General features: G+C 52.4%; 1 protein-coding gene across 2 annotated transcripts; it reads left to right on the top strand.

Moving 5' to 3' along the window:
• Positions 1-575: 575 nt before the first annotated feature.
• Positions 576-19,901, top strand: JPH4 (junctophilin 4). 2 transcript variants are annotated; one of them, XM_029581338.1, is made up of 6 exons: positions 576-948; positions 1,514-2,458; positions 3,761-4,541; positions 11,199-11,317; positions 12,218-13,029; positions 17,635-19,901. In XM_029581338.1, the coding sequence occupies exons 2-6, from the start codon at positions 2,080-2,082 to the stop codon at positions 17,740-17,742; spliced, it is 2,199 nt and encodes a 732-aa protein (XP_029437198.1). In that variant the 5' UTR covers positions 576-948; positions 1,514-2,079; the 3' UTR covers positions 17,743-19,901. The 2 variants fall into 2 exon arrangements, with proteins under 2 accessions (XP_029437198.1, XP_029437199.1); XM_029581339.1 differs by lacking the exon at positions 17,635-19,901 and adding an exon at positions 14,332-17,628.
• Positions 19,902-21,359: the final 1,458 nt, after the last annotated feature.

Below are 21,359 nucleotides of genomic sequence, written 5' to 3'. Positions count from 1 at the left end.
TTCAACACTGATTAGGGTCCAGCACCTAAATTTAGGCTCCTAAAAAGTGAGTGGGTACAGGGGCAGAGTTAGGGCGGGGAAAAAGTTAGGCCCCTTAGCACCGACTTTCATCACCAGGCGTCTAATTTAGGAGCCTGAATCTAGAAAAAGAAATCGCAGGATTAAATGAAGGGAATTTGCAGCTGAAAACGCAGGACCCTGGATTTGGCCAAAGTGTACATAGTCTAGGTGGTGATTTACTTCTTGGTTATTAATGTAAAATGTGAATATGTTGGAGCGGTTTTGTTTTGTTTTTTTTGTTTTTTTCTGCAAAATTGTAACTTTATCTTTTCCAGATGCAGCCTCCCTGCCCTTAACTGGACTGCCACTCTCTTTCTCTGGCTCTTTTTTCCTCCTCATCCTGTGTTCCCTTCCTCACTCCTGCCCTCTTTCTGTCCCTCCCCTTTGCTTTCTCTGTATCCCTCTCCCTCCCTCTCCCTAGCCCTTTAACTGCACAGATCCCTCCCCGTGACGTTTCTCCTTATAGCAAACATTGATTTGTGCGGAGATAAAACCCTAATCAGTAAAAAAAAAAAAAAAAAAAGGAAAAAGAGGGAAGACGTTCTAGCTACGCTGCACAGCGCCTCTTCGCTTTTCTCTTTAAATCTCTTTTATTTGTGTATATTGGTCTGTTCCCTTGTCCTTCTGCAGCAGCTGTGGATAAATCCGGCCATCTCTTACTGGATACTGAAGGTGTCACTTCATTCCTTTATTTATTTTTTTTAATTTCTCCGTGTCTCTCTGTCCCTGGCATTGGATGCATGTCTCTCTCCCTCTGCCTCCCAGGAATCACATCCAGGCGGCTGCCTTTGATGGGTCCATGAGCAGGTCTGGGCTGGGACGCTGCTGAGCCCCTGCACGCCTCCTCCCTGGTCTCTCTCGGCGCACTGCTCTGCCCAGGACCACAGGGTGTGTATTGGTTAATGAGTTACACCAGACCTCTGCTGCATTCTGGCGTGTGATATGTGTGTGTGTGTGTGTGTGTGTTTGGAAGAGATGAAGAAGCAGGAAATATGAGGTAAGGCTGGAAAACATTTTAAAAACACGTTTTGTTTGTGCTAAAATTCTGCACGTTCATCTTTGCGGAGTCTGGAGGTGTGGGATTGTGTATATATACTTTGGGGTGGGGGATTGAAGAGGTGTGTCTACATGTTCTGCTCTTCATGTGAAATTCTAGATAAGCGAGTAGTGTCATTTTTTTGTCTGCTTTACTTGGAAATGTAATTCTAGACCGTCTCCCCCCTCCTTCTTACCCCTCTCTATCACTCTCCATCACTCGTGTGTGTGTGTGTGTGTGTGTGTGTATCTGTGCAAACCAGGGCACCTCTGCAGGGAGCTTTCAATCGGTTTTGCACGTGAGTTTGGCCTGTGTGTGTGTGTGTGTGTGTGTGCATCACGTATATCGTGTCAATGAATGTTACAACGTGTTCTGTATATACAAAATACACAAACGTTGCTCTCTTTCTGTTTCCAGGCTCCTGCGAGAGTTAGCGATGTCCCTTCTGCACAGGATTACCTGCCACCACCTTGCCTCTCCCTCAGCAGCCGTGGCCAGATCCAGCCCTCAAACGAGCCTGGCGCGCTGTTAACACACGCCCACTTGCCCACAAGTGCCCCCACAGTGCGGAGGCAGCTTCGCAAGACGAAGGCGAGTTTTATAAAAAGCCTCAGAGGTCGGGGGAGCACCGCCACCTTCCCTAGCTTCAGCCGTGGGTGGCATCGAGCAGGGATGCTATCTGAAATAAGGGCTGAACGTTTTACCAAGTGCAGCCGTGGCTGAGGCAAGGAAGGGCCTTGAACGATCCATGTGAGGACTCCAGGAGAAGAAGGCGGGAAGCGTGGCCCAAAGGGGGGGCATGTGTGGGCTGTGATTCCTGCCGCCTCTCCTCCCAGCTTCCCAAAAGGAAGGGAGATGAGCTTGGGAAGTTCAGAAACCTGGAATAGCTAAGAAGGGGGGCGCCCCCCCCGAAAACAGGGGAGAGGGGGAGGCCAAGGACACTGGGACAAGAGAGAAGACGGCGAAGCAAGACCGGCCCATGCATGTCCAACGGGGGCAGGTTTGAATTTGATGATGGTGGTTGTTACATTGGCGACTGGGACAGTGGCAGAGCTCATGGCTACGGGATTTGCACAGGGCCCGGGAGCCAGGGCGAGTACTGCGGACTCTGGTGCCACGGGTTCGAGTCACTGGGCGTCTACACCTGGCCGAGCGGCAACACCTACCAGGGCTACTGGGCCCAGGGGAAGCGCCATGGACTGGGAGTGGAGAGGAAAGGCAAGTGGACCTACCGCGGGGAATGGAGCCATGGACTGAAGGGGCGTTACGGCATGCGGGAAAGCGTCTCGGGGGCAAAATATGAGGGGATATGGACTGATGGGCTGCAAGATGGATATGGGACAGAAACGTACTCCGATGGAGGTAAAGTTTCCCATCTAGCTTTCCTGTGTTCCTAAGTCAACAGTATGTGCTCATGTTATGTTTTTATCTAAGGCTTTCTTATTGGTGCTGTTATTAATTGCTTATAGGGGTCTATTTACTAAGGCTTTTTTCCCATTCTGGGCCTATTGGAAAAGAGCTTAGTAAATCGGATCCATAGTTCATATCCATGTAGCAAGAAATCTAACACAAGACACACAGGTGTGGTAGTTACAGGATCTTCCTCCTGATCACTCGGAAACCCCTGCTGGGGCTACAGCGTTATGAGCTGTCGTTCGCATCCACCATCGTTTGTAACCACGTCTTGTCCATTTTTTTAAAATCCTTTTCCCCCCCACGGACCAGGAAGGGAGGTGGCTCTCTCCAGAGCACCATGCGTTATGCAAGCTTGAGTCTGGTCACTAGGAGTCGCCGTTGTGTGATGGCTGAGACCTCCTTCCATCCAAGGGGCTGTGAAAACGGCCTCTGCAGTAAGCCCCAGCCCCAGCCGGCCCAGGAAGCAGAAGCTGGGAGCGGGATGTCCTGCCCCTGAGCCAGCCTTTACCTAAATACTCTCCGTTTACTTTGTCTGTGCATCCATCTCATCCATTAATTCATTGGTATCCATGTATTTGTCTATCTGCTTTTGGTCCATTTATCTCTCCATCCATGCATCTACCATCTGTCCAAGTATAGGATCCATTCCTGAATCCCTAAATGTATCCTTCTAGCCTATATGTTCAGTGATAGCAATCTGTCTATCCTGCTATCCATGTATTCATCCATCTGTTTTCTTTGTTCATCTGTAAACGCCATCTATCAATCCCTTTATCCAAGTATCCAACCATCTGCCTTCTATTTATCCATAAGTAGAGATCATCCCATCATCAGCACAATCTCTTTCAAAGCATAAGCCTTATCCATTGCCATACCTGCGCATCCCTCTCCATCTCTCCATGCTGTCCATGTATCTCATCCATCTCTGCATCCCATTCCATCCCTCTGCACTATCTCCCTCCATCCGTCTACACTGTCCATCCATCCCCAGCCCTCCATGGAAGGCAAAGTGAGGGATTCCAACCCGAGTCTCCTGCTTCCGAACTCGTTATTGTAACTACTGGCGCACTCTGTCTCTTAATTGTAATAGTTTTCATTTTACTTTGGCTGAGAGCGGATCACAACACTACTGCCTTGCCCCACTGGTTCCTCAGTGAGTCGACTCCTCCTTTATAGGTTTTAACATGAAACCAAATGATATTGCTTGATGGCATCACAGCACTAAGACTATTGTCGTTTGTCTTTTAGGCACATTCCAAGGCCAGTGGCAGGCCGGGAAGCGTCATGGCTATGGCGTGCGTCAGAGTGTCCCCTATAAGCAAGCGGCCCTAATTCGCTCACCACGGCGGGCCTCCCTGAGCTCCCAGCGCAGCGACCTAGCTAACGAGACGGCAGATCCAGAGCCGCTGTCGGGGAGCCCTGCCTCCGGCTCTCGGGGCGGCTTTGTCCTGAAAGTACAGACCGGCTCGGAGGGCACCGGGGCGAAGAGGAAGAAGAAGGGGTTCTTCCGCCGCTCCCTGGTGCTGAGCGGTCTGAGGCTGCGGCGGGCGGAGTCCAAGGCCTCGCTGACGAGCCACCACAGTAAGCGCAGCTCGCTGAAGAGCGAGGCCGGCGTCAGCTCCCTGGGCTCCTCTGCTGCGGCCAGCGAGGCCAGTTTCGCCGAGACGGAGAGCGACCTGCCCTGCGGTGGAGGCCGGGAGGCCCCCATCGAGGACTCGGCCACCGAGGCCTACGCCGGGGAGTGGAAGAATGACCGTCGCAGCGGCTACGGGGTGAGCCGGCGCTCCAACGGGCTGCGCTACGAGGGAGAGTGGCTGAGCAACAAGAGGCACGGCTACGGGCGCACCACGTTCCCCGACGGCACCAAGGAGGAAGGGAAGTACAAGCTGAATTCGCTGGTGAGCGGCAAGGTGAAGAACCTCATCCCGCTGCGGAGAAGCAAGATCAAAGAGAAGGTGGACCGAGCGGTGGAGGCCGCCCAAAGGGCAGAAGGCACAGCCAGGCAGAAACAGGAAATGGCAGCCTCTAGGTAAGGAGGGAGATGGGGGTGGGGGCTGATGGGGCACTAGACGCAGGGGGCTCTGGCAGCCTGTGTGTGTGTGTGATAACAGTGCAGCTCATGTAGTATCTTTGTGGCATGTGTAATACTCTGCACAGTCTGGGCAGTATCCTCGCACAAGTTTCAAAGCAATTCACACAGGTAAAAAAGCATTTCATCCTCGTTAATCAACTGGCCAAACACTACTACCCGCTGTGCGATTAAGTGAGCCCCTTGTTCTGCGCGTGAAGCTTCCCGGGGCGCGTGTTATGTCTGAGGAGGTGAAGCAACGCACAAAGACCATCTTTTCAAGTCTTCACCCTTACTCCCATAAAACAGGTGCCAAGGGTCACCTGGACTTTACAGCGGAGATGAGATTCACTGTCCAGCTCTCTCCATACTTCTACTGTCTGTTCATCTCCATCGTTCTACATGTTCTCTCTCTCCATTCCTCCACACTCTCCACCCCTCCGCACTCTCTCTTCAGCCTTCTGTTCATCCCTCTCTGTCTCTCTCCACTGTCCAGCTTTCTTCATCCTTCTGGCCATCTCTCTCCACCCTCCGCACTGTTAAGCTGTCTCCATCTCTCTCCATTGTTCATCTCTTCATACTTCCATCCTTCTCGCTCCATCCCTCTGCACTCTCTCTTCAGCCTTCTGCCCATCCTTTTCCATCTCTTTCCACCTTCCAGCTCTCCTCATTCTTCTGTCCATCCCTCCATCCATCCAGCTCTATCCCTCTGCACTGTCCAGCTCTCTCCATCTCTCCATTGTCAATCTCTCTTCATCCATCTCTCCAGACTGTTCATCCAACTCCATCCCTCTGCATTCTTTTCATTCATTCATCCATCCATCCTTTTCCATCCCTCCTCACTGTTCATTCATTTCCATCCCTCCTCACTGCATCTCTTCATCCTTCTGTCCATCCCTCAGCACTATCTCTTTTCATGCTTCATCCATCCCTTTCCATCCCTCCACACTGTCCATCCCTCTCATAAGAACATAACATAAGACTCGCCATACTGGCTCAGACCAAGGGTCCATCAAGCCCGGTCTCCTGTTTCCAACAGTGGCCAATCCAAGTCACAAGTACCTGGCAGGATCCCAAGGGGTTGAGAGATTCCAAGCTGCTTATCCCAAGAATAAGCAGTGGATTTCTGCAACTCCACTTTAATAATGGTTAATGGCCTTTTCCTCCAGGAGCTTTCCCAAACCGTTCTTAAATGCAGCTACACTAACAGCTTTCACCACATCCTCTGGCAATGAATTCCAGAGCTTACTTATGCATTGAGTAACAAAATATCTTCTCTCTTCATCCTTCCGTCCATCCTATTCCATTTCTCCACACTGACCCTTTCCCTCCATCCTTCTGGAGGACTGGTGCAAAAGCCCTTGGGGTAAAAAAGTACGAGTGGTCTTTGTCCCAGTGCAGACAGTTTGAGAACCTCACCCAGTATCTGAAAACCATGTATAATATTCTTATTCTTTGTATAATAATATCTGCTAACCGTGCGCGATATCCTTGTGGTGTGTGTGATATCTGCACAATCTTATGATATCCTCAGCATGTAAAATATCTATGCAGTCTCTGTGATATTCATGTGCTGTATATTATATCTGTGTAGTATCCTCGTGTTGTGTGTGTAATATCTAAAGCTTGTGTGATATTCTCACTCTCCGAATAATATCCGTGCAGGCCGCCCAATATCCTAGTGTTGTTTGTAATATCTGCACAGTGTGGGTGATATCCTGACACTGTTTGTAATACCCTGTGAAGTTTCTTGTGTGTTTTTGACCCCCGCCAGGCACTGGCTGTGCTCATCGATTAACGTCTTGCTAGGAATATGACAACATTATCAGACAGCTGACATTTCTGTGCAATGCTTGTGATGGCTACTGGAAAAGCATAGCTGCTCTTGGTGTTCTCTCTGTGCAGTTTACATGTGTATAAAACAAAATATTAAAAAAACAAAAAGCAAAAGAAGAGAAAATCTGATATATATATAAACAGGTATTGAGCAGGGATCACTTCTCCGCCAGGAGTTTTATCAGAAGGATCAGCTAAAGGAGGTGTGGCATGTCCCTCGTCAATGCCGTTCCCCATTTCCTGATGTTACAGCCCGCTGTCCGGCGCTGAGGCATGCGCTGCACCCCCAAGCAGAGAGCGTGACTCACCCGCTGGCACAGCACACTCCTGGCAGGGGCACTGGTGTGAGCTCAGTGTCTCGGGGTGGGGGGGGGGGGGGTGGACGGTGCCAGCAGTGTGATGTCATCACAGGAAGGGCTGCCAGCAGCAGGGAAAATGGGATGGATTGAGCTGGAAAGGAAGGGAGGCTGCCTCTGCCATGGTTAGCCTCCAACCCTATGTCAGTGGTGTCACCCATCCCCAAATTCTGCCAAACACAGATCATGGTATATTTATACTCTCTGGTGCCTGGACAGATTCCATTACCTTTCCATATCCTTCTCTCTTACTTCCTGTATCTCTCTCCCCCTGTATCTCTCATATTCCCTGTATTTCTCTCTCTTATTCCCTATATTTCTTGCCACCTGTATCTCTCTCTTACCCCCTGTATCTCTCTCTTACCCCCTGTATCTCTCTCCCCGTATCTCTCTCTTACTCCCTGTAGCTTTCTCCCCTGTATCTCTCATATTCCCTGTACTTCTCTCTCTTATTCCCTATATTTCTTACCCCCTGTATCTCTCTCCCCATATCTCTCTCTTACTCCCTGTATCTCACTTCCTGTATCTCTCCCCCCGTATCTTTCTTAATCCCTCTCTCTCTCTTACCCCCTCTATTTCTCTCTTACCCCCTGTATCTCTCTCCCCGTATCGCTCTCTTACTCCCCGTATCTCTCTTACTTCCTGTATCTCTCCCCCCGTATCTTTCTTAATCCCTAACTCTCTTACCCCCTGTATCTCTCTCCCTGTATCTCTCTCTTAGCCCCTGTAGCTTTCTCCCCTGTATCTCTCATATTCCCTGTATTTCTTTCTCTTGTTCCCTATATTTCTTGCCGCCTGTATCTCTTATTCCCTGTATCTCTAACTCCCTGTAGCTTTCTCCCCCGTATCTCTTAGTCCCCATATCTCTCTTGCTTCTTGTATATCCCTTACTTCCTGTATCTCTCCCCCCTGTATCTTTCTTAATCCCTCTCTCTTACACCCTCTATCTTTCTTTCTTACTCCCCATATCTCTCTCTCACTGTATCTCTCTCCCCCTGTATCTCTTACTCCCTGTATCTTTCTTAATTACTCCCCCTATATCTTCCTCTCTCACGCCCTGTATCTCTCTCCCCTGTATCTTTCTCCCCTGTATCTCTCATATTCCCTGTATTTCTCTCTCTTATTCCCTATATTTCTTGCCGCCTGTATCTCTCTCTTACCCCCTGTATCTCTCTTACTCACTGTATCTCTCTCCCCCTGTATCTCTCTCCCCCTGTATCTCTTACTCCCTGTATCTTTCTTAATTACTCCCCCTGTATCTCCCTCTCTCACGCCCTGTATCTCTCTCACGCCCTGTATCTTTCTTAATTACTCCCCCTGTATCTTCCTCTCTCACGCCCTGTGTCTCTCTCACGCCCTGTATCTTTCTCCCCTGTATCTCTCTCTTATTCCCTATATATCTTTCCCCCTGTATCTCTCTCCTCTGTATCTCTTTCTCTCCCCCTGTATCTCTCTCTCTTCCCCTGTATCTCTCTCCCCCTGTATCTCTCTCTCTCCCCCCCTGTATCTCTCTCTCTCCCCCTGTATCTCTCTCTCTCCCCCTCTCCCTCTGTCTCTTTCTTTCTTCTATTCCTTATATCCCTGTCCCCCTCTACCTCTCTGCCTCTCCTTTTCACTCTTCTGCTCTCTGTATATTCTAATACAGATTAGGATAAGTTTTCAGTAAGGTACCTAACAGCAAACATGGCTGCCTTCTTTCTGTTCCTCAGAAACCCAGACGTTTCTCAAACACAAAGGTGCCCGCATGCGTTCTCTTTGAATATCGGGGGCATGCGTGCGCCCTCCTGTCCTTTTTTTTTTTTAAATGAGGGCGCATATTGAGCGAGTCAGCAGCATCCCTGCAACATGCAAACTTTTTTGTGAAAACTTAAGAGCGCGCTCATAGTTTCCGACCCCACCCCCAAAAGCCCACGTCCCTCCTCCCTCCCCCTCTGGAAACGCAGCCGAACTTGAGGTGCCTAAATGTCCCCTTACCTGGATATGACTCGGGGGGAGGGGGGAGAAGAGGGCAATGCAGCCTGTTAAGTTATTAAGTGCAGGTATGGGGTGAGAGAGAGTGACTGCTGGCTCCCGCTCTCTTTATGTTTTCTCACGTGTCAAACGTCTCCTTCTCTGTCTTTTTATTTTTTTTTTAGATTTTTGCTCTCTATCTTCATCGTGCCCCCACCCCCTGTCCACACCCGTCTGAGGAGTCGTGAGAGAGGGGGGATCGTGTGGGTAGTAGTGGTGGTGGTGATGGGTGGGGGGGGGGGGAGTGGAAGGTACCACCTGGCAGGAGGGAAAGGCTGGCAGAGGATGGCTGATCTCCTAGGCAACCGGCCCCAGGGATATGATTGGCTATTGGCTGCCATGGAAACAGGTCTCTGCTCCCGCGCCTCGGGGCTACAGCTACAGATGGGCAAGGGGGGGAATGTTCATGCAAAGCACATACGTGTGTGTGTGTGTGTACGTCTTTATGTACATACAGGTATACACATACGTATGTGTGCATGCTACGTTCTCACTTTATTTACATTTCTGTATAGGAGGAATGTTTCGGTGGTGCATATATATATCTATATATATATAGATAGATATATAGATATATATATCTATATATACATGTTTGTGTGTCTTTTTATGCACATTCAAGCACGTTTTTGTATGTGGCTGCCACTTTCTACCTTTATATAGAGAGAGGAGAAAGGTTTCTTCTCAAGGCCCAGGAGCAAAGGCAAGTAGGTTTTCTCCTCGTAGCCTGAGTGGAGGAAGAAAACCTTCCTACTCACTCATGGGCCATAAGGAGTAAGCTTGCTCCTGTCTATCATGGGGCACGAGGAGAAAGTCCTTCTCTTGTCTCTCACAGGCCACAAGAAAGAACCTTCCTCCATTCTTTCACAGACCACGAGGAGACAACCTTCCTCTCCTCACTCATGAGCCATTAAGAGAAAATCTCCTTCCCATTACTCACAGGCCAGAAGGAGTAACCTTCCTCCTCTCTTTCATGGGCCACGAGGTGTAACCTTCCTCCCTTCTTTCACAAACCACGAGGAGACAACCTTCCTCTCCTCACTCATGAGCCATTAAGAGAAAATCTCCTTCACATCACGGACCACGAGGAGTAAACTTCTTCCTGTCTCTCATGGGCCATTAGGAGTAAGCTTGCTCCTGTCTCTCATGGGCCACGAGGAGAAAGCCTGTCTCTTGTCACAGGCCACAAGAAGTAACTTTCCTCCCCTCTTTCATGGATCATGAGGTGTAACCTTCCTCCTCTCTCTCACGGGCCAAGAGGTATAACCTTCCTCCTCTCTCTCACGGGCCACAAGGTGTAACCTTCCTCCTCTCTCTCACGGGCCACAAGGTGTAACCTTCCTCCTCTCTCTCACGGCCACAAGGTGTAACCTTCCTCCTCTCTCTCTCGGGCCATGAAGTGTAACCTTCCTCCTCTCTCTCACGGGCCATGAGGTGTCACCTCTCTCTCACGGGCCATGAGGTGTCACCTCTCTCTCACGGGCCATGAGGTGTAACCTTCCTCCTCCCTCTCACGGGCCATGAGGTGTTACCTTCCTCCTCTCTTTTATGGGCCATGAGGTGTAACCTCTCTCTCAGGGGCCATGAAGTGAAACATTCCTTCTCTCTCTCTCATGGGCCATGAGGTGAAACCTTCCTTCTCTCTCTCTCATGGGCCATGAGGTGAAACCTTCCTTCTCTCTCTCTCATGGGCCATGAGGTGAAACCTTCCTTCTCTCTCTCTCATGGGCCATGAGGTGAAACCTTCCTTCTCTCTCCCTCATGGGCCATGAGGTGAAACCTTCCTTCTCTCTCTCTCATGGGCCATGAGGTGTAACCTTCCTCCCATCTCTCACGGGCCATAAGGTGTAACCTTCCTCCCCTCTCTCACGGGCCATAAGGTGTAACCTTCGAGGTGTAACCTTCCTCCTCTCTCTCACGGGCCATGAGGTGTAACCTTCATCCCCTCTCTCACGGGCCATGAGGTGTAACCTTCCTCCTCTCTCTCACGGGCCATGAGGTGTAACCTTCCTCCTCTCTCTAAAGGGCCATGAGGTGTAACCTTCCTCCTCTCTCTAACGGGCCATGAGGTGTAACCTTCCTCCGCTCTCTCCCAGGCCACGAGGTGTCACCTTCCTCCCCTCTTTCACGGGCCTCGAGGTTTAACCTTCACCTCTCTCTCCCGGGTCACGTGGTGTAACCTTCCTCCTCTCTCTCCCAGGCCACGAGGTGTCACCTTCCTCCTCTCTCTCACGGGTCACGTGGTGTCATCTTCCTCCTCTCTCTCCCAGGCCATGAGGTGTAACCTTCCTCCTCTCCTCTTTCATGGATCATTAGGTGTAACCTTCCTCCCCTCTCTCACAGGCCACGAGGAGAGACCTTTCTCCCTCAGTCTTGAGTAGTAAGAAGAATGATTGGTGTTTATCCTGCATTGTAGGACCGCTGATGCTCGGTTGAAGACAGAGGCGGCGTTGCTGGCCGCAGAAAAAGCTACAGAGGCCTTTCGCATGGCAAAGATCATAGCCCAGGACCTGGAACCAATCATGGATGAACCAGGTGAGAGATAGTGACTGCTGAACTGGGTATGAGAGCCAGGCCAGAGACCTCCAGTGAGAGAGAGACCCTCCCGTACCCTCATTCCCTCGCCACGAAGAGAATGTGGGGGTCAAAAGAGAACTGTGACAATACCAAAGCTGCTGAATGTGCCCCAGATGTGTCAAGGTGGCAACAGCTGCAGAGATGGGAGATACAGGAGCAGCTGTAGGAGGAGAGTAGGGGTAGGGAGGGGAAGAGCAGGGAGGAATAACCAGAGATACAGGGATTACTGAGGAGAGAGAGGAGTAAGGAGAGAAAACAGGGGCCATAACCAGAGATACAGGAACGGTGAGGGGGAAAGCCGGGGGCAGGAAGGGAAGAGCAGGGAATAATCAGATGTACAGGAACTGCTGAGGAGCGAGAGATGACCAGGAGGGGCAAACAAACAGATAATGGGAGGTAAAGACAGAGCTTGCTTTTTCCAGACACCTTTGGAAAGTGTTGATCTCGTCCCCACTTTCCGCTTTCTTGTCATCTCGTTCGCGTGTTTCTTTCCGGCGCCTGCAGGCTGCTGGCGGGTAATCTCCAAAACCTTTTCCCCCTCCCGGATCCCTTCTCCCGAGTGGCTGGAATCCTCCCCTCCCCCCCCCCCCCCCCCCCACGTCCGTTGCTCGGCCCCTTTTTCCAGGGATAGGGGGGGGACGGGGGACACACAGGGGTGGCAGAGGTTCGGTGTTTGCAACTTCCCTTATTGAAATGACTTCCCAGCTCCGGAGAAGAACGAAGCGGAAGCACTGGGGGGGGGGGTCCATTATGACACCGCGTGCGGGCCGCTCGCATCCTTCCACCTCGCCGAGCGGCTCCCTTAACCCTTAATGATAATAATAATTCCTCCTTCCCCCACCCTCCCGTCTCTTTCAGGCCTCCTCCCCCTGCAGGACTGTGAGGACACTGACCCCGAGGCCCTGGAAGCGGCCTCCTCGGGGGGCTGCGACAGCCCCGGCGTCTACGAGAACGGCGTCACCCCCTCGGACGTCACGCCGGACCCCAGCTTCCCCGGCACCCCGCTGCCGCAGCGGGGGGCCACCCCGGGGCCCCGCAGCTGCTGGGGCCCCGCGGAGAACGGCGGCTGCGGGGGCCTGGCCGAGGATCAGACGGCTTGCCCGGACTTCTCCGACCCGGAGGAGTGGCTCCCGCCAGAGGAGCGGGGCGGCCCCTTCCCGTCCACGGTTAGGCACCTGAACGGACTGGTGTACGGCTGCTGCCCAGGCCCCCGGGCCGTGGCCCCCAGGCCGGGCCAGGCCTGTTACCAGCACTTTGAGGAAGGACTGTGGGAACAGGACGAGGAGAGCCTCAACTACGAGCTGGAGGTGTGCCCAGCCGGCCTGGGGGGCAAAAGAGCAATGCCAGCGGAAGGGGAGCCCCCGCTGCCGTGCCAGGACAGCGTCAGGAGCGCCTGGGGCCCACAGGAGGAGGAGGAGGAGGAAGGTGGGCACGTAACCTTCTTCAGCTGCCAGAAGGATGGACAGTGGGCACCCAGCGGCATCACAGGACAGCAGCCAGCGCCACCGGCCACTCCAGCACGCCTGGAGGTCACAGGCTTGCAGCCAGAGTCGCTGGAGCTCTGGACTGATGAGCAAGTCCGACTCCCACTGGGCGTCTGCCAAGGAGCACCGGGAATACAGGGCTGGGGGGCTGCTGAGGCAGCCCCCCCCAAATCCAGTATGCAATGGGTAAGATAAATGATGCTGACAGCACCGAGGGGGGAGTCAGTTAGGAAGGCCCCCGCACTGTCTGTATCGCTGCTTCACTCCCTCTCTCTCTCTCTCATGGTTTCCCTTGTCTCCGTACGTCCGTGGCATCGGTGCCTCTCGCTTGCTCTCTCTTGCCTGCTCTGCCTCTCCTTGCCGCCCTGTCGTACCCGCCCGTACGGCTTTAGCTGCATCCACGAAAAGGAGTCGTGGAGGTGAGAACCAGGTCACCAAAATATCATCAGGACAGGAGAAAGGAGACGGAGACGGAGGGGGAATGGATGCGCACATGGAGACGCGGGGAGAAACGGGCATGGAGAGGCGAAGAGAGACAGGGAGGGTAGAGCTTGGGAAGCGAGCAATGGGATTGGTTGAGTCTGTTCTGGCCTCCTAGCAACAGCATCCTCTTGGGGTCCGTCCCCCTCCCCCTTCCCTCCCTGCAGCATCACTGCAGCAGACCCATGGTCTCGTGTCTGTCTGCGGCAGAGGATGCTGGGAAACAGCAGAGCCAATCCCACACTGGGACCGTAGCAGGAGTAGACAGCCGGCCATAAATAAACCAGAGAAGCCTATAAATTAATAACGAGACCGGAAGAGAGAGCGTGAGGGGCAGGGACGGAGAAAGAGAGAGGGGGCAGGGAGAGGCAAACAGAGACAGTGAAAAGCAGGGAGAAAACGTGAGGGAGAAAGAGAGCGTGAGAGGTAAGCGGAGAAAATGGGGTGGGAGAGACTGTGAGAGGTGGAGAAAACTTACCACGGAGCAGAGAGAGCAGGCACAGAGCAGAGAGGTGAAAAGAAAAAGACAATGTGAGAGACATATGACGAGAAAAGCAAGAGCAGCAGTAGGAGTAAACTCTTGCCATGGCTGCCAGAAGCCCAGGAGAGAGTCTCAGGGACCAGTTATGTTCTGCAGTGTCTCGCTGCCTTTCTTGTGTGTGATGGAAGAGCTTCAGCAGCTTCTGAGAAAGGGGTGACCGTGAGGCCCATCCCTTCAGAACATCTGTCCCCATATCCACCACCTCAAGTCTCACAGAGAATTAGTGGCAGCGGTGGGATTGGAAGCTGACTCGGCAGCTGCCACAGTGAGCTGGTGGTAGCGATGGGATCAGAAGCTGTGTCTGCAGGTGTCACAGTGAGCTGGTGACAGGAGTGGGATTGGAACCTGGGTCTGCAGTATTTGCATGGAGTTGGTTGGTAGTAGAGTTGGGACTGGAAGGAGTGACAGGAAACACTTATAATGTCTGCTAACTCTAGTGTTTCGGTGTTTTTTTCTTTCTCCCGCAGGAGGCCAGTCCGCTGGTGGTGGCTCTGGTGTTTCTTATTGATATTTCCCTGGCATACCTGTTCTCCCACTTTCTGACTTAACGTGAGGAAGACCTGCCCCTCCTATGTATCCAGTTTCTAATTATTCTCTTCTGTCTCTCTCCCCCTCTCTCTGTTTCTTACTCTTTTTCTTTCTGTATTCCCCTCTGTCTCTATTTCTCCAGATCGTTTACATGAGAAGGGCTCTTTTAACAGGAGATTGAATCTCCAGAATGTGAAATAAATAAAACAGAAAAATATTCTCCCCACTTTGTCACACTTTTCCCATGAGATTTTGTGTTAGGTGACTAGGCGCAGTGTGGAGAATAGCACTGCCTCCCAGGTACCAGCAGGCGGTATCTCGCCAATCCATGCATGATTATGGGTTGCAGGAGATGTTAAATGACTTCTGTAGAAGTTTAAACTTAGCCTTGGCATGTGGTAAGCAGTCTGTAGGTGAGGACTGGGTCTGAGCATGACATAAACAGTCTGTAGAGGAGGGCAGGATCTGAACATATGGTAAGCAGTCTGTAGGAGAGAGCACGGCATGAGCGTGCGGTAAGCAGTCTGATGGAGAGAGCCGGGACTGAGCGTGCGGTAAGCAGTCTGTAGGTGAGAGCAAGGCATGAGCATGCGGTAAGCAGTCTATAGGTGAGAGCCGGGCATGACTGTGCAGTAAGCAGTCTGTAGGAGAGAGCACGGCATGAGCGTGCGGTAAGCAGTCTGCTGGAGGGTATGAGCATGTGGTAAGCAGTCTGTAAGGGAGAGCAGGGCATGAGCGTGCAGTAAGTCTACAGGAGAGAGCAGGGCATGAGCGTGCGGTAAGCAGTAAGTAGGGGAGAGCAGGGCATGAGCTTATGGTAAGCAGTCTGTAGGAGAGAGCAGGGCATGAGCGTGCAGTAAGCAGTCTGTAGGAGAGAGCAGGGCATGTGTGTGCAGTAAGCAGTCTGTAGGAGAGAGCAGGGCATGTGTGTGTGGTAAGCAGTCTGTAGGTGAGAGCCGGGTCTGAGCGTGCGGTAAGCAGTCTGTAGGAGAGAGCAGGGCATGAGCTTACGGTAAGCAGTCTGCAGGAGAGAACAGGGCATGAGTGTGCGGTAAGCAGTCTGCAGGAGAGATCAGGTCATGAGCATGCGGTAAGCAGTCTGCAGGAGAGAGCAGGGCTTGAGCTTATAGTAAGCAGTCTGTAGGAGAGAGCTGGGTCTGAGCGTGCGGTAAGCAGTCTGTAGGAGAGAGCAGGGCATTAGTGTGCGGTAAGCAGTCTGTAGGAGAGAGCAGGGCATGAGCTTATGGTAAGCAGTCTGTAGGAGAGAGCAGGGCATGAGCATGTGGTAAGCAGTCTGCAGGAGAGAGCAGGGCATGAGCTTATGGTAAGTAGTCTGTAGGAGAGAGCCGGGCATGAGCTTATGGTAAGCAGTCTGTAGGAGAGAGCCAGGTCTGAGCGTGCGGTAAGCAGTCTGTAGGAGAGAGCAGGGCATGAGCGTGCGGTAAGCAGTCTGCAGGAGAGAGCAGGGCATGAGTGTGCGGTAAGCAGTCTGCAGGAGAGATCAGGGCATGAGCGTGCGGTAAGCAGTCTGTAGGAGAGATCAGGGCATAAACTTATGGTAAGCAGTCTGTAGGAGAGATCAGGGCACGAGCGTGCGGTAAGCAGTCTGTAGGAGAGAACAGGGCATAAGCTTATGGTAAGCAGTCTGCAGGAGAGATCAGGGCACGAGCGTGCGGTAAGCAGTCTGCAGGAGAGAGCAGGGCATGAGTGTGCGGTAAGCAGTCTGTAGGAGAGAACAGGGCATAAGCTTATGGTAAGCAGTCTGCAGGAGAGATCAGGGCACGAGCGTGCGGTAAGCAGTCTGCAGGAGAGAGCAGGGCATGAGTGTGTGGTAAGCAGTCTGTAGGAGAGAACAGGGCATAAGCTTATGGTAAGCAGTCTGCAGGAGAGATCAGGGCACGAGCGTGCGGTAAGCAGTCTGCAGGAGGGCATGAGCGTGCGGTAAGCAGTCTGCAGGAGAGAGAGCAGGGCATGAGCGTGCAGTAAGCAGTCTGCAGGAGGGCATGAGCATGTGGTAAGCAGTCTGCAGGAGAGATCAGAGCATGAGCGTGTGGTAAGCAGTCTGCAGGAGAGATCAGGGCATGAGCTTATGGTAAGCAGTCTGCAGGAGAGATCAGGGCATGAGCATGTGGTAAGCAGTCTGCAGGAGAGTGCAGGGCATGAGCGTGCGGTAAGCAGTCTGTAGGAGAAATCAGGGCATGAGCTTATGGTAAGCAGTCTGCAGGAGAGATCAGGGCACGAGCGTGCGGTAAGCAGTCTGCAGGAGAGATCAGGGCACGAGCGTGCAGTAAGCAGTCTGCAGGAGAGATCAGGGCACGAGCGTGCGGTAAGCAGTCTGCAGGAGAGATCAGGGCACGAGCGTGCGGTAAGCAGTCTGCAGGAGAGAGCAGGGCACGAGCGTGCGGTAAGCAGTCTGCAGGAGAGAGCAGGGCACGAGCGTGCGGTAAGCAGTCTGTAGGAGAGAGCAGGGCACGAGCGTGCGGTAAGCAGTCTGCAGGAGAGATCAGGGCATGAGCGTGCGGTGAGCAGTCTGCAGGAGAGAGCAGGGCACGAGCATGCGGTAAGCAGTCTGCAGGAGAGAGCAGGGCACGAGCGTGCGGTAAGCAGTCTGCAGGAGAGATCAGGGCACGAGCATGCGGTGAGCAGTCTGCAGGAGAGATCAGGGCATGAGCGTGCGGTAAGCAGTCTGCAGGAGGGCGTGGTGTTTCAGCATGTGGATTGTGGTTTGCATTTGTATGTGTAGGTAGTCATTTCCTTCCCCTCCCCCCCCTCCCCTCCCCCCAGTCTTTGCTTTTTGCATTCCTTAGCATGCATTTGACCTCCCTCCCTGTGGGGTGACAGCAGTCGATCTTTGCCACCTGCTTGTACCTGCAGCATAGTGGAGGCAGTTTCAGGGGCCTGTGAGGAAAGCCCCAGCTAGAAATCACTCTGCTCTCCTCTTTCCCCACCCCACCTTTTCCTGAATAGCCGAGAGGCTGAGGTCCTCTCCCTCCTCTCCCTCTGCTGTGTGACAGCCCCAGACTTTAGGAGCCTGAAAAACCTCCTGGGCCTCCACACGCGCAGGCTCTTCCCAGTCAGTGACCCGAAGAGCAAAATCCAAGAATCCAAACTCCTGCTCCCGTCTCTTCCACACTTTCGCCGTCCTGCACTTCCTCCTCTCTCTCTCTCTCTCTCTCTCTTCACTTCTTTCCCTTTCCAGTTTTATTTAATAGAAATTTTTTTTTTTTTTTTTATGGCTAAAGGGAGCCATGTCAGACCGAAAGGAGGGAGAAAAGCAGGACGGAGATGTAAAACTTTCCTCACGCTCACCCTCTCCCGCCCGAGGAAGCCGCGAAGGAAAGCGGGGATGAAGCGCACGAGCGGAGGGACCCGACGGTCACGTCCTTCCTTCCCCTGCTCCTCCTCCTCCTGAACCAAACCCAGCTGCCTTCGAAAAAAAAAAAAAAAAGAATAAGCATAAAAGAACCTGCAAAAAAAAGAAAACACAGATTTAAAGAAAAAAAAACAACAGCCAAAGGAAAAGGGAAAAAAAAGAACCGAATAGCCCCTCCACTCCCCCACACCCCCTCCACTCCCCCTCTGCCTTGCTTTCTCCTTCCCAGGACGCTGGGATGGACTGCAGCGCGCGGGTGGCAGCGGCCGCACCGGAAAACCATGAGTTGGGGGGACGGGGGGGACGGGACACATGGACGCTGCATGACTTTAACTGCTCCCCCCCCCCCCCCTCACCCTCCACAGCCCCCCATCTGCTGCAGGGAAGCCAAGGGACGGGGGCGTGAAGGCCTCGTCGTGTCATTTAGATTCCACAGCTGCATGGACATATCCCTGTTTCTCAGCTCGGGCCTGCAGCCGCGCCTGACCCCACCAGTTGGTTTCTCAGGATCTGCACCATGATCGTGCACGGGACAGATCTGCGTGCGCCTGGAGAGTATGGAAATCTATTTCGTGCGTATTCAGCGTGGCAATCCTGAAAACCCGGCTAGGCAGGTGTGGCTGCGGGAGAGGGCTGGGAACATTGGAGTGCGAGCGTGTGTTTGTGGATATAGATATATGTAGGGCCGGCGGAAGCACTAGGCCTGGGCACGACCGGGCGGGGACGGGCACAAGGCAGAAGGGTGCCCCTTGCACCGGCCCTGCATATATAAACACGTACATGCTCAGGCAGGCTTGCTCCTGACGAGCTAATTAACGTGCGATTATGGAAGCACGAGTCCCCTTCGCCAGAGGGGGTGGTAAGTTCGTTGATAGGGTGGCCAGGTAGATCCAGGCCAGGCCAGTCCCGGTTTATTCGCCCTATGCGTGCAAGGCTTCCCAGGTCTGTCCTGGGACTTTTCAGGAGAGAAGTTGTTTCCATAGGCCCCGCGTTGCTCAGGAAGTGCACATTGCTCTCCTGCATCTTCCTTGTGGATATCCTGCTGACTGGCTCCCAGGTGCTCAGGGGGACAGGTCTGGGCAGTCCCTGTAGTGGGGGAAGGGGGGAGGCAGAAGCTGGGCCTGGCTCAGCCTGTTCCTGACGGGGGAGGGGGGAAATTGGATTTATTAAGGGTAAGATCTGCAGAGGTGTGCAGCTGTGGACACGGAAGAGGAGGCCGGATTCTGGGCTGATGTGGAGAAGTGTACAGAGCTGCTGCTGCCGGGCTACAAACCAAAAGGAACAGCCTGAGCCTTTTTTTTGTTTTTTTGTTTTACCCTATTGCATGCTGGGACTTGTAGGCCTCCATAAGTTAAGGCAGTGAGTCAGGCTTTGGGATAGTGTCAGGCACCTGGGATTCAGATGCCTCACTGCCGGGCTGCACCCAACCTTCTTCGACGGAAAATAATCTCCCAGTAAAACCTAATACTGGCGCTGGTGGAGCTGCGGTGCATCCTGCTGGCTGCCTCGTGCCTTGCAGCTCCAAACCTATATCCCCCCCCCCACCCCCCTCACTTTCTTTTCCCAAATATCCGAATACCCTGTCCCCCAGCCTCCACTGAGCAAGGATAACTGTCAGATTTGAAACGAAATAAATACAAATAAAATATTCTTGCTGAACGGGCTTTAATCAGCAGCTTTCAGACTGTCGTGTCCTAACGTGTGCCCATCGCTGCGGAGCATAAAAAGGTGCTGGGAGAGAGAGAAATGGAAGCAAAGAGGGAGAAAAAAAAAAAAAAAGCAGAGGCTGGGAAGCGAAGCAGAGGCAGGGATGGGAAGGGAGGGAGGCTGGTGGGATGCGCGAGTTCTGAGTCTCTTCCCCCCCCCCCGCCTGCTGAGGTGGTCTCTGGTGCTGTAGCTGCCAAACCTGTGGCCCCATCCCACTCCTTCCCCCTGCATCGTGTGCATGACCTGGAGCCCCCTCTTAGCTGTAACAGAAGGGGGGGTTCACTTTATACTCACGTCCATTTCTGGAATGTCTCCGTGTAACGTTTTGCAAATCTTTCTAATCCGTATAAAAGTTCTTTTTCTATTTCCGATTCTCCTTCTCCTTATATTTTTTATTAAGTATTGTTTCGTTTTGGGAGGATCTGACTCTGTGACTTGTAAAAAATAAAAAAAAAAATTATATATATATATAAATGTTCATCTTTTTTTTTTTTTTTTTTTGGCTGGTGAAGGTTGGACTTTGTTGTGATGTGCAGGTTGAGAGCATCTCTGTCAGACAAAACTCATAAAATAAGTATAGGAAACATAACGGGAGATGTGAAGGCACGAGAAAGCTGAGAGTGTTACTTGGAAGAGATAGGCATGATAATCCCCGGCTCTGTCACTGACTCTCTGTGTGTGACCTCAGGAGAGTCACTTTATCTCCCTGTGCCTCAGCTCTAATCCCCGACTCTGTCACTGACTCTCTGTGTGACCCTGGGGGAGTCACTTTATCTCCCTGTGCCTCAGCTCTAATCCCCGACTCTGTCACTGACTCTCTGTGTGTGACCTCAGGGGAGTCACTTTATCTCCCTGTGCCTCAGCTCGAATCCCCGGCTCTGTCACTGACTCTCTGTGTGTGACCCCGGGGGAGTCCCTTTATCTCTCTGTGCCTCAGCTCTAATCCCCGGCTCTGTCACTGACTCTCTGTGTGTGACCTCAGTGGAGTCACTTTATCTCCCTTTGCCTCAGCTCTAATCCCCAGCTCTATCACTAACTTTCTGTGTGTGACCTCAGGGGAGTCACTTTATCTCCCTGTGCCTCAGCTCTAATCCTGGCTCTGTCACTGACTCTCTGTGTGTGACCCTGGGGAGTCACTTTATCTCCCTGTGCCTCAGCTCGAATCCCCGGCTCTGTCACTGACTCTCTGTGTGTGACCCCGGGGGAGTCCCTTTATCTCTCTGTGCCTCAGCTCTAATCCCCGGCTCTGTCACTGACTCTCTGTGTGTGACCTCAGTGGAGTCACTTTATCTCCCTTTGCCTCAGCTCTAATCCCCAGCTCTATCACTGACTCTCTGTGTGTGACCTCAGGGGAGTCACTTTATCTCCCTGTGCCTCAGCTCTAATCCTGGCTCTGTCACTGACTCTCTGTGTGTGACCCCGGGGGAGTCCCTTTATCTCTCTGTGCCTCAGCTCTAATCCCCGGCTCTGTCACTGACTCTCTGTGTGTGACCTCAGGGGAGTCACTTTATCTCCCTGTGCCTCAGCTCTAATCCTGGCTCTGTCACTGACTCTCATGTGTGACCCTGGGGGAGTTGCTTTATATTTCTGCGCCTCTGTGATTACTGATATCCAGACTTCCTGCTCCATGAAAGCTCAGAGCAGGAGTACTAGTCCCGAAGTGTAGTGTCTGAAACCCCAGAATTGCTATACTGGGTCAGATCGAGTGTTCATCAAGCCCAGTATCTCATTTCCACAGTGGCAAGTCCAAGTCACAAGTACCTGGCAGGATTCCAAACAGTAAATACATCCCATGCTGCTATCCCGCAGTCATAAGTAGTGGCTGTTCTCTTGGTTAATAACAGTTTATAGACTTCTCCTCTAGGAACTAGTCCAAACCTTTTTTTT

Source organism: Rhinatrema bivittatum, chromosome 16 (assembly GCF_901001135.1).
Source record: "Rhinatrema bivittatum chromosome 16, aRhiBiv1.1, whole genome shotgun sequence".
Taxonomy (NCBI): domain Eukaryota; kingdom Metazoa; phylum Chordata; class Amphibia; order Gymnophiona; family Rhinatrematidae; genus Rhinatrema; species Rhinatrema bivittatum.
Note: the sequence above shows the minus strand (reverse complement) of the source record. Positions and strands in the feature narration are given on the sequence as shown.